This window comes from Trichosporon asahii (assembly GCF_000293215.1).
Source record: "Trichosporon asahii var. asahii CBS 2479 unplaced genomic scaffold scaffold00053, whole genome shotgun sequence".
Taxonomy (NCBI): Eukaryota; Fungi; Basidiomycota; class Tremellomycetes; order Trichosporonales; family Trichosporonaceae; genus Trichosporon; species Trichosporon asahii.
Window position 1 is genome coordinate 1 of NW_014040871.1, and position 11993 is coordinate 11993.

Sequence of the window (11993 nt, forward strand, 5' to 3'; positions counted from 1 at the left end):
GATGAGAGCTGGCATATCCACACACCATTTGCGCCCATCCACACAAAATTCAGGGTTTTCGTGCCATGTCAGGTACCGCCCTCTCGTATCAGGCAGACTTCCACGTGAATGACGTGTGTGTTGGGTCGTTTGTTGATGCCACCTTCTACTCTCTTGTACGCTCTAGAACGACGTGCAACTCGTGCACTCAACTCGATCATTACGTGTGATTTCCTATGCATAGAAACGCGAGGCAGTCGACTTTTATCAAGTTCAGGTTGTGTGCGGTGAAAAAACTACTAAATTCCTACTTTTCGCGGCTTTGAGCTGTCAAGTCTCGCTCGACCTGGTCGAACCTGGCCATCACCTCGGACAGCGTACGGCGACTCAACGACGCCGAGCGCCCCCCTAGTGGCAGCTAGGGGTGTGCTCGTCGTCGTTGAGGGCGTCGCTGCCATGTCCGAGGCCTCCGACACCGTTTCCGACCCTGCCCACCAACGAACCTACTCCTCCAACTGGGTTTCTCGAATGACGGTCTCTGGGCTGCCATGAGCGCTCGCCAAGCGCCGAGACAGCGCCCACACACTGCTCTCCGCAGGCTCCGTTGAGCCTAGCCTCAGGGTCCTCATTGCCTCATGTCGGAGGTCTGCCTGGCGGAGGATGTCCTCGAGTTCGGGTCCATCTGGTGACGGCGTTTGGAGGACTGGCCATGTCCGGTCGGGTGTAGAGGGTCGCCACTCTCCTACCGTCGCCGAGGTCGCCGAGGCCGAGGGCCGAGGGGCGTCCACTGCTCCTCCAATCGCCGGTGTGGCCGGAACCTGGTCTGTTGCAAGGCTGGCTGCCGCGCGCAGGTCTCGAGCGTCGCACCAACGCCGCCACTCGTACATACGGTTGCAGAAACGCCGCTTGTGGTCTCGTTGGCAGAACGGGCAGCACGGCACCATGGCGGGCTTCAGCCTCCGATACCTAGGGTCCATGTCCTCGAACTCGCTGTCTGTAACGTCGTCAATGCCGTACTCGTCGCCCTCGGCACGCTCAACGCCATCACGAGTGCGCAAACGACGCTGGCTCTCTGCCACCGCTGCCGCCGCTTGCAAAGCGGCACGGCAGGGGTGCGAGGACACGTCATGATGCTGCCCGCACGCCGTACAGCGCTCCATCCCATCTCCAGGGCCACCGGCGGCGATCTCCGCCTGTGTCAATTGCCGTCCGCTGCTCGCTTGCGGACGCCGAGGTCGAGGAGCAGCCGCTGCTCGGCGGGGCGCTAGAGGCCGCTGGCTGGACCGTCCACCGCTGGGCTGGGAGGAGGCCACCCCGCTGGCTTCCTCCGCTGCACGCCGAGCAGCAGAGGAGACTGGGTCTCGGAGACGCCGGAGACCGGCCCTGTCGACAATCTCGAGATCGTGCAGGCCGTTGCCGTTCGCAATGGCCTCATCGACGTCGTTCTTGAGCTGATTCATCCTCGGAGACTTCGTGAGCCACCATTGGACGTGGAAGTCTTTCATTTCGAGCGATCCTGAGCCCCCGTTGATGGTGTCCATGGCCTCGGCGATGGTGTGAGCGCATGGCAAGCCGAGAGAAGCCTGAAACTGGCCGGTGCATGGCTTAGGTTCAGGGATAGGGCTGCCATCAGGACGCTGGCGGTGCCCGTGCTTCCAAAGAACGCTGTTTGTGGCCAGCCCGACCTGAAACCGTTGGAGATAATGGATGGCGTACTCAGAAACGAGCGTCCTGATGTTCTGGAAGAGAGCGTACGAGTTGTCGACGGGCTTCTGGCCACTCTCGAGGTCCATGGCTGCTAGAACGTCCTTCCATTGGTTCTCGAAGCGAGGCAGAGTGCAGATGACGAGCTGGTCGATCGTCATTCGCCCGCGAGCAGCTCGATCGCCAGTGTACGACTTCAGGGCTGCATGAAGAGCCTCCAACCTCGAGGTCGTACGCTGTCCAAAGTGAGGGTGCCGGTTGATATGGTAGTGTACGAAGTACTGGCCATCCTCGTCAACGTACCTAAGGCCGTCCTCAATGGCTGGAAGGAGCAGATCGTTGAAAACCTCGCCGGTCCACTGCTCTTTCCAGGCCCGGCGACCTTCCTCTAGGGCCTCGGAGGAGGCTGCACTTACAATCATTGCCTGGTAGGTGGTCCTGAACTCGAACGACGCCTTGTCCCAGTCCTCTCGGTCCATAACTCGACCGTCGGTGTCCCTGACAAGCAGGTGAGCCGCGGGCGGCCGTCGCGCACGAGCCAGGTTCGCCCTCCTGGCCCGGTCGCCGGCAGGGCCTGGCACCTCACGCCATGGTGCAGCGCGGCGTTGCTCCCAGGTGGCGTCGCAGAACGCCTTGCGCAGGTTCTGCAAGATGTGCCAGATGCAGAGGACGATCATGGTTAGCTCCGCTGGCCAGTGCGCTCTCGCGGCGTTTCGGATGGCCATTGCCCTGTCCATGACGATGCAGGCTGGCTTGACGTCACCCATGAGGACCAGGAAGTGGCCTAGGTAGCGGGTGATGGTCTCCTCAGTCTCATCAGGCATGGCAGCGAGCGCAACGGTGAAAGAGAGGTTGGTGGCTGTAAAGCCGGCGATGTGCAGCAGCTTGTGGCCATGACGGTCTCCGTTGTAGGTGACGTCGATGGCCATGACACTGCAGAACCGATGGAACAGAGCTCGTGCCGTCTTCGTCGACCAGATGAGGCCCTCGAGCGTGTCGTCATCATCGCGCTGATCCAGCTTGTAGAGCAGACCCAGCTCATGAGCCCTGTCTTCGAGGTATCGTAGGAGAAACTCAGCGTTCGTTCGACCCAGCAACTGGGCCCGACGGGCCCGCCGGCGCGTCGCGCGTATGTCGTCAAGCATGAGGTTGGCCGCCTGGGTTGGAAAGAGCCTGGTGACGTGAGAGAAGATGTCAATAGGTGAGGCGGGCGATAGGGCCATCGAGTCGATCGTACGCTGTACCTCGGGGTGAATGGGCCTCATACGTGGCAACTCGCCCGTTTGGATAGGTGGGTGGTTGTGGGTGGTGCTCCTGTCCCTAGCAATGGGTCCTACAACGGTGTACCTCTCCCTATCGTCGTGGAGAGAGAGGTGGACCCTCACACCGAACGGACAGCCTGTCAGGCTCGTTCTGGCAGGCCGCTGACGCCCAGAGGCGTTTACCTTGTCCTGGTGCTTGCCAGAGCGCACACAGACGTACAAGAAGGTGAGTCGACGCCTGGCAGAGGCGTTCCGGTCGCGTGCAGGGCTGCTACGCCGCTTAAACATGAAGCCATGATCCAGGGCCCACTGGCAGAGTTCCTCCTCCAACTCGTACCGGCTGGCAGCGCTGAAAAGGGGGCAAGGCGGCACGGAAAGCACAGCCGTGTGCTGCTGGAGGTGCGAGGCGATAGTCTCCTGAAATTGGAAGCGCCTGGTGGCGTCAGGGCCCGTCGTTGCCTCAGGTTGCAAGAGACCGTCCTGAGTGTCATTCCGACCGGTCAGAGGGGGGGGTGGCAGAACAGGGTCGAAACGTGAGTCCGATAGCTCAGAGAGCTCTTCCGAGGTCTCATACGCGTCACTGATATCTTCAGTAACGCGGAGCCACTCGAGATAAGCGTCTGCGGTAGGATCGAGACCCTGCGGGTACGCGTAGAGGTCGTCTGAGGGGGCAGTGCCGTATGGGGCATACACGGGTTCTTCAAGCATGGTTGTTGTACGAGCTGATAGCCTGGGGTCTGTAGGACGCTAGGGACGTTAGTTTGTAGCAGGATTCGCGCTAGTTGTCGAGAACGAGCTAGAGACAAGGTCGTTGAAACGCGAGTTGGACGAGGAAACGCGTTCGAGATGCATATGGTGGGCTTACATAAGCTGTATATGCAACGGGATCAAAAATTCAGGGTCCAACGCATACTAAACAACCAGGACCCTGAATTTTGTGTGGATGGGCGCAGATGGTGTGTGGATATGCCAGCTCTCACCGAAATTACGGTTCGTTCAATGAGCAATGTCGCAGGGCCGCGCGCTGTCATTGGCTAAATCGTGGCGGTCATGATGAATTTCGCCCGAAAAATATGATGGACGCTCGTCTGCGCGTCGTTCAAGCCGCCGAAGCGTCGTAAAGTTTCTGCAAACTCCCTGAGGGCCGTTCCTGCGCATCCCTGATGACAGGATCGCAGGGATCGCAGGATCACAGGGAAGTGACAAGCTTTGGCTTCTGATCTAAAACCTGGCTTCCACATCTGCTCCTGCTCGGTGAGTTGTACGGCGGCTGCCCCGATTCAACCCTCAAACGAGGGGGAGAAAGCAGCGCTGTTGGAGCAGATGCAAGTACCCGACGGCATGCGGAGGAGGGAGGAGAGTCCTGCAAACTTGAAGCGAACGAGTGGGTGCCCAGTCCAGATCCACGAATGTTGCCGATGAGAGGGGCCGACCCGAGGGGAGGATTTCATTTGCTCTGGTGACTCTCCTCTGCGGCTTCGTGTCCCGATCGACCTCTAGTGCTCTTCGTAGACAGCGGCATATAAGAACTCGCAGGGTCAGCCTTTATCAGATATCCCCCAACACCACACACCACTCCTCACGATGAGCGATCTCTTCATCCGAGCCAAAGAGGCTGCGGCTGCTGCTGGCGGCGCCGCCGGCGGAAAGGAAGACCAGGCTGCCAAGGCTGCTAAGGCTGCGAAGAAGGCCGCCAGCCGAGCGCACCAGGCTCTCGGCTTTAACATCCTCTGGTGGATCTTCGCCGGAATCTGCGGTGTCTGCGCCATCCTCTACGTCTACAACCTCACCAAGGCCTGGTACATCCGCCGCAAGGTCGGACCCCTTCGCGCCCAGGGCATCGTCAGCACCGAGTCCAAGCCCCGCTCCCTCTCCGCCTTCGGCCGTGCCCTCCATGCCATCAGCACCAACTACGCCTACGTCAAGGTCTTCCCGGCCTGGATCTACTCGAACTCGTCTGCCGCCGAATGGTTCTGGACCGCTGCCTACACCGGTATTGTCCTCGGCATGACCGCTTGGGTCACGTTCTGGAAGGGCTCCCGCGATTTCGCCAACCCGATGGGATATGCTGTGAGTACCCCTTCGGCCACATTTGCCCATGTGACCGAAACGGATTTGAGCCTTGGCTGACGTGAAGTCTTTCGCCCAGCTGCCCCTGATCGTCGGCTTGGCGGCTAAGAATAACATCGTATCATGGTTCACCGGCATCTCATATGAGAAGCTCAATTACCTGCACCGTGCCTCTGCCCGTGTCTGCGTCCTGACTTCGTGGGTGCACTGGACCCTCTGGGTGAAGAAGGGTCTCGGTCACCATGGCCCCACTACCGACCCAGTCCTCTTCCGTTCTGGCGTCGTCGCCATCATCGGCCTGTCACTCATGTTCCTCACCTCGTTCCGCTTCGTGCGTCACATGCTGTACGAGACCTTCCTCTTTGTGCACGTCACAATGTGCATCATGTTCCTCGTTGGCTGCTACTTCCACTTCCGCCGTCTGCGGTACTGGGCGTGGGCTGCTCTCATCGTTTGGGGCTTTGACCGCGGTCTCGGCTTCCTGCGCATGTTCCTTGTCAACAAGGGTTGGTTCCTCTGCGTGCCTAGCAAGAGGGAGGAGACCAGCTCGTGTACGTGCGAGCTGCTCGAGGGTGAGGTCGTGCGCCTCACTGTCCGCCGTCCGCTGTTCAAGTTCTCTCCCGGTCAGCACGCCTTCATCACCATGCCCGGTGTCGCCCTCGCACGCTACGAGCAGCACCCCTTCACGATTGCCAACATTCCCAACCCCCGCGGCGATGTGGTGTTCCTCGTCAAGGGCCAGACTGGCTTCACCCGCCGCCTGATCAACCGTCTTGAGGCCGACGTCGACGACAAGCTCAACTGCTACCTCGAGGGTCCGTACGGCACGCCGCACGACCTGAACCACTTCGGCTCGGCCGTCCTCATCGCCGGAGGAACTGGAATCACCTACTCGATCTCGCACCTGATGGAGATTGTCCGCCAGTCCAAGGCCGGCAACAGCGCCGTCGCCCGTGTCCGTGTCATCTGGAACATCCGTCACCACGCCTATGCCTCCTGGATTGCCCCGCTGCTGAATGAGTGCTTTGCTGAGGGTTCTGGCTCTGTCGACGTTCAGGTAAACCTCTATGTCACCCGCTCCCACGCCGCGGACGAGCCGAACGCCGACGAGGTTCCCGCCCACCCGACGGAGAAGGTGGAGGACGAGACGATGAACAACTCGCCGCTCGACTCGCCCCTCGACAGCCCGGACGAGACGCCGCGCGACTCGTCTGAGTTCCCGAACAGCGAGAAGAAGGGCGGCGCCTCCCGCGGTGCCCCGGGTGCCTTCTCTGACTCCTCTTCTTACGATGAGAAGCAGTGCTCGTCCCTCGGTCTCGACATCAATGCCTCGAAGCACGTGCGCTTCCACCGCGGACGCTCGAACATTGAGATGATCCTGCGCGAGGAGATCGAGCACACGCCCCGCGACGCTGCCGGCCTCGCAGTTGGCGTGTGTGGCCCCACTGGTCTGTCGCTCGACACCCGCAGGGCCGTCACCAAGGTCAACACCGCCAAGGCCGTCTTCAATGGCCAGGCCGAGATCACCCTCTTCCAGGAGACTTTCGGCTGGTAAGCCATCTATCTACCAAGTACCATCAAAAGGGACCAGAGGTCCCATTCTAGAATCTATCACGAGACACGCAGACACGCATCCTTCGCTGGGAAGGCTTTGTAGCAGGGTGCGATACCCCAAGACATAATGCATGGCGTCACGAATGGAACGATCGTGGAGCACTCCGGGAGACTTTGCACTGAAACGTACACCGGCCTGTCTGCGCGAGGTTCAGAAGTGGTGACGTCCCGCCCGACTGAGATGTTGCACGGGACGCGACGGCTGCGAAGCTCAAGCTCATGACAAACTGCGCGGCTGACGGCAGCCGTCGAAACCCCAGGCTTATCTGATAATAGTACCTCACCTGAGGTGGCTGCGCAGCTGGCGTCGCTGGCGCAAGGGCAGGGCATGCGGCGTTTTCGGCGCAGCCCAACTCTTCTTCAGTCCCTGCAGCATTGGGAATATCCAGCGAGCGGAGCAGAGTGTCGGCATACCCGGCGCAGAGAGTTCACGAATAGCTCCAACGGCGACTTGGCAGGCTCGTCGTCCTGGTTGGTTGATTGCCAACTTCGCCCGAAATCGAAGCACGGCAGTTCCCAATCAGATACGGGCGTTATCTGATTACGGGCCAACCCTGGCTTCAAAGGGTCGAAAAATGAAGGCGGGCATTAAGCCCGCGTCTTCCACTGCTTCCCGCTAGGTCTTCGTAGGGATGCATTTCAAGGGATGCACAAGAGACGGGCACCCAACTGCGGTACCCGTGTTGAATACGACATGTGATCACGCGAGGCGCAGGGCGTGCACGCACTGGCGTGCGATCACAATCCGTGCCAGTGCTCGCTGGCCCGTGGACAACCGGTGGATGACGGAGCTGCTAATGAGGTTCTGCCGCTCATCTTTGTTCCGCCCGTTCAGATGTTTCGTACAGCGTATTGAGGCGCATCCCGGGTCGGGAGCTCGCATATTGCGAGGTAGCTGCTTGCGTCGCCTCACCCGCAAGGGGAGCGGTTGAAGATGTCAACAGGCTGATGATAGAACTACCGGACGCCTCCAACGCCGTCAGTACTCAGCCCGAGGCTCGGGTATACGCAGCCTCCAGGTTGATTTCGACGAGTGCGAGGTGTGAAAGTCTCAACTTTGGTAATGCGAGGCGTCGATGGCGTCGAAAGTGTTCACTCATCGCTACGTCGCGTCAAGCGGTTCGATACATGCGTGGGCTAGGCGTGTCACGCTTCTCAATCACTAGGCGCGAGGTGGGGGGCGGGACCTTTCAACCACGTGCTGGCAAGCCTAGATCCCACCTCCACCTCCACCCTCAACTTTCCTGCGAAGTCCATCCTGATCGTGATCGATGCGTAGCCAGCACCCACCATCGATCGACAAGCGAGCACGCTCAAGCGACAGAAGCCACCACCACATCTTAAATCTTATAGGCAGATATCTTCGAATCAATCTCTGAAGGCGGCACTTGCCCGTAAACTCATTCTCGATCCGAACTCTCCCACGTGCAACACCTGTCGCACACACGCAACCTCCCGACCGGCCGCACCTTCCTCCTCTCGCGGTACCCATCGAGCTCCGCACTCGCCCCGACTGGGCTCGAACATCTCGTTATCTACACATCGAAAGGGCACGAAGACATCATGTCTCGTAAACTGGCGCAGGGGCGGCAGCTGCGCGAGATGGACCCGTACGACATCTACTTTACGCATGCGCGTGTGCGTCCCGTCTTCACGGGCTGCAACAAGCAGATCCAGCAGACGCTGGACGAGATCGTGCGCGGTGAGACCAAGTTGGAGGACATCCCCTACATCACCGTCATCGAGAACTTTGAGGAGGCTCCTGCCGCACCAGACACGTTCGGCAAGAAGGGCAAGGGCGGCGGGAAGGGTGGGGCGAAGAAGGGCGGGCGGCGGAAACGAGGCGATTCGTCCCGCGAAGAGGAAGAGGACGAAGCGCCGCGAGGAGGGAAGAAGAAGACCGTCGCTGGAGGAGGCAAGGGCGGCGAGCTCGTGCCGTATTACTTCTCCTTGAATAATCGGAGACTGTTCCTGTTCAAAACGCTCCGAGACATGGGCTTGATCGAGAAAGTCCAGGTCCAGGTCAAGCCGGCGCTGGAGCGGGAGAAGACAAAGTACACGCGTGACCGGTGTGTGCTCCGAGCCAAGCTCATGGGCGCAGGGGCGAAGCTGGACGCTGGCGATGGAGAGGCGGAGGACGCCGACGAGGACGGAGCCGGTCGGCCCGCGGACGAGAGGATGGACGAGGACTAGATCTCTTCTTAATCTCCGATACCTCACTCGCTGCACTGCCCGCCGCACCACCATATCACTCGCTACACCGATGAATGCTCAATCCAGCATTCAGCAAACTTTGGCATTCAGTGGAGACAGACATATCATCGCTCAGTCGGTGGCGTCTCGAGAGTTTTGACTCCAGCCGGGGCGTCATTAGACTTTCAGGATTGCCGGACACTGGAATCGGCCAACGTTGTACAATAGAACTATGCATAGACAATCCCTTGCATCTTGTGTCTAATCCCAACAGAATGTGCAGTCAGGAGAGGGGTAGGACGGAAGTTTGGGCGGAGCTATTCTGGGCACAAAGGAAACACGCAAGCGAAGGCAGGCAGAGGTGGTTGGTTCCTGTGAAAACTTCGGTGCCAGGCTTGCGCAAGCTGCCCGATCGACACTCGAACTCAGTTGCCCGCAGCTCTGTAGCACTGCTCTGGAGGGCTATGCCGGGGCACTGGAGCTGGGCTATTCTCCGAGGCAAGAGTTCAGTTCCGAGGGTCATGGCTGGAAGACCTCAGATCTGGGTGGCGAAACACCTTGGATTCCACCGCTCACGTAAAACACGTGGGCACGCAGAACTTCTACTCCCTCCTTTCTGCGTCTGGAACTCTGGAACAGACCCCATTCTTGGGCTAAGGCACCAGGAAAGCGGTTCCATAACAGATCTTAGCTGTTCTGAGGTCGTACCTGCGATGTTGCAGCTGGAAGGAACCTGCACTGGAGGACACTCGTTGCCGACCGAGAGACAGCAGCAAGTATGGAAAGATCAACAGCGCTGAGCGCGCTCTTACCTGGGACTATGACCTTCCATCTTGGTACAGGCTGACCGCTAGCAGTTCGGCTCGGCCGACCAAGGAACTCTGACTGGAGACTCTCAATTTCGGTATCGGATTAGATAAGGACCGTCGGCTTCGCCCGAAGGGTGTGTAGAGAGCAAAGTAGAATGGGAGGGAATCGAGACAAAAGCGAACACCTTAAATATTGGACATAAAGTTGGACATGGCCACACCTGCTAAGATCGTCATAATGGATCGTGTCCCCATTGGAAACGCGACAGTTTGAACGTCCCGAGCTGATCTCTGAGAATGAAAGGACGTCCGGAACCGGCCTCGAACTCTCCCTCATGGGCAACCCAAGGTATCAACATTCCTGCAGCTTGTTCGTCCTCTGGACACGCAGTCATAACTGCTCATGGCATGATGGAAATGCATGATACGATGTGAACGCCAAAAGCGCAACAAACCCACTGCCGCCTGTGCCGCCCATCGTCAGAGCGGGGACCCCGCGAATTCCCGTCAGCAGCGCCTACACCTCTTGGATCCTCCCACTTTCGGCCTACTTCACCCGGTCCAAGAGATCCAACTCCTAGCTCCATTCGTTCCTCTACATCCACCACTTCGCTAATTCCAACGGTCGCTTCAGAGCGGACATCGTCTCTTTCTCTTCTCCTTGACATTCGCCCTCATCCCAACATCCGAAAGATACGAACCAGGATGCCCTCAACCCGCTCCTCGACTCGCGGCAACTCGCCGACGCACTCTCACCAATCTTCCCCCTCCCGGTCGCGAGCCGCCTCCGCCGCCCCCACTGCCGTAGCTACTGTCGAGACCAACGGCACCAGTGGCGACACGACCGAGAGCAGCGAGATTGTCCTCTCCGAAACGCTTGACGTCGGTGACGTCTTCCCCTTCTTCATTCTCGCCTTTGCGGCCCTCGGCGCCGGCTTCGTCCTGACGGCCTGGAGTGCGCCGCGCGTCAAGTCCGACTGGTCCGCCGTACCCGTTCTCATCCTCGGTATCAGTGCAATGCTCCTCTCTCCGCTCATTGGGTACTCGCTCTCGCTTGGCGTGTGGAAAGTTGCGGGCAAGGCGGGGCCGAAGCTCATCGCGACGGCTATCGGATGCGTGTTCATCGCTGCGCTCGTGCATCAGAACCTGGAGATTAAGGACTTGCAGTCGCAGCTGGAGCAAATCAGGGGTGAGATCTCGGACCTCAAGAGCGCGAAGCAGGAGAACCCCCTCAAGAAGCTCGGTATCAACTGGTGACCGACCGATCGCTAATGGAGTGGATGTGTATGGATAAGATCTCGGCGACGGCTCTGGCGATGCGGTATCTACTTTGACTAGGCCCAGCAGCAGAACGGGATTGCTGCCTGCGATGACTCGATGTCTCTGACTGATACCCAGCAACTGACACCTGAAAGTCCCGTTATACAAGGCGAAGTCGCTTTTAGCTCGACGGCAGATCCAACCGGCGGTAGTTGCGCCCGCTTCCGCCCTTGTGACGTTGGATGCAGCTGACCAGACAGCAACCACTTTCCGTTCTCTTCCCTCTGCCAACCTCACGCCTCTTCACCCTCTCGAGTGCGGCATCCTCCCCCGAGATCGGCGTAGCCCTTCCCATCACGACCAAGAGCAGCCCTCCGCATGTCAATTCAAGGGGAACGAGCAAGTCAGACTAACATCGCGGTCGAGTGAGCTGCTATCACTCTCCACAAGCTGACCGCAGAGTCTTCCTCCCACATTCCCTGGTTTATGTGCTCATCGTGAGCTACCGGCCCCACGCCATTGTGCCGAGTTGACTTAAGGTTCGAAAGAGAAAGTGAGCGGCAAGCTAGCCAGCCATGCGCGATCGGGGGTGTTAGCGGATCGACCAGAACTTGACCAGGCCATCGTCGTCATCCATCAACCGCAACCTGATCATTCGCTTTGGCAGCTAGTGATGGCCTTCCAGTGCACCGCGATGTGGGCAAGGTTCGTCATGGTGGCGACTCAGCTGAGACCTGAAAAGGGTAAGCTGAGACTCAGTGCTCTCCTAAGTGCCTTGCGCTCGAGTGCAGAGTTCGCCGTGCCACACGACTCAGGTTTTTATGTGCTCGGCACCGTAGCTGAGACAAGGTTAGTCAGCGAACCAAGACGGATCCCCAGTGAAGATAGCTAGGCTTAGACACGACATGAGAGTGAGCTTCGGAACGTTAACGGTAATTGAAGCTGTGTATCAACTGTGGGAAAGCTTGCATCTGCGAGGGACACTCTCCGACACCGTTTCCCAGGTGCAAGCAGGTGCAAGCAGGTGCAAGCAGGTGCAAGCAGGTGCAAGCAGGTGCAAGCAGGTGCAAGCAGGTGCAGAGTGGTGATCGACCGTGGGAAA

General features: G+C 59.1%; 4 protein-coding genes across 4 annotated transcripts; 3 read left to right on the forward strand and 1 right to left on the reverse strand.

Annotated features, from left to right (window-relative positions):
• Window positions 1-482: 482 nt before the first annotated feature.
• A1Q1_03143 (uncharacterized protein) lies at window positions 483-3653 on the reverse strand (the record flags this gene model as incomplete). Its single annotated transcript, XM_014323596.1, has 1 exon — window positions 483-3653. One exon carries the CDS (start codon window positions 3651-3653, stop codon window positions 483-485), a length of 3171 nt encoding a protein of 1056 aa, XP_014179071.1.
• Window positions 3654-4529: 876 nt separating this feature from the next.
• A1Q1_03144 (uncharacterized protein) lies at window positions 4530-6570 on the forward strand (the record flags this gene model as incomplete). The annotated part of the gene is made up of 2 exons (XM_014323597.1): window positions 4530-5015; window positions 5083-6570. The coding sequence occupies 2 exons, from the start codon at window positions 4530-4532 to the stop codon at window positions 6568-6570; spliced, it is 1974 nt and encodes a 657-aa protein (XP_014179072.1).
• A 1622-nt stretch (window positions 6571-8192) lies between these two features.
• On the forward strand, window positions 8193-8822 carry A1Q1_03145 (uncharacterized protein; the record flags this gene model as incomplete). The annotated part of the gene is made up of 1 exon (XM_014323598.1): window positions 8193-8822. One exon carries the CDS (start codon window positions 8193-8195, stop codon window positions 8820-8822), a length of 630 nt encoding a protein of 209 aa, XP_014179073.1.
• Window positions 8823-10336: 1514 nt separating this feature from the next.
• On the forward strand, window positions 10337-10888 carry A1Q1_03146 (uncharacterized protein; the record flags this gene model as incomplete). Its single annotated transcript, XM_014323599.1, has 1 exon — window positions 10337-10888. The coding sequence occupies one exon, from the start codon at window positions 10337-10339 to the stop codon at window positions 10886-10888; it is 552 nt and encodes a 183-aa protein (XP_014179074.1).
• Window positions 10889-11993: the final 1105 nt, after the last annotated feature.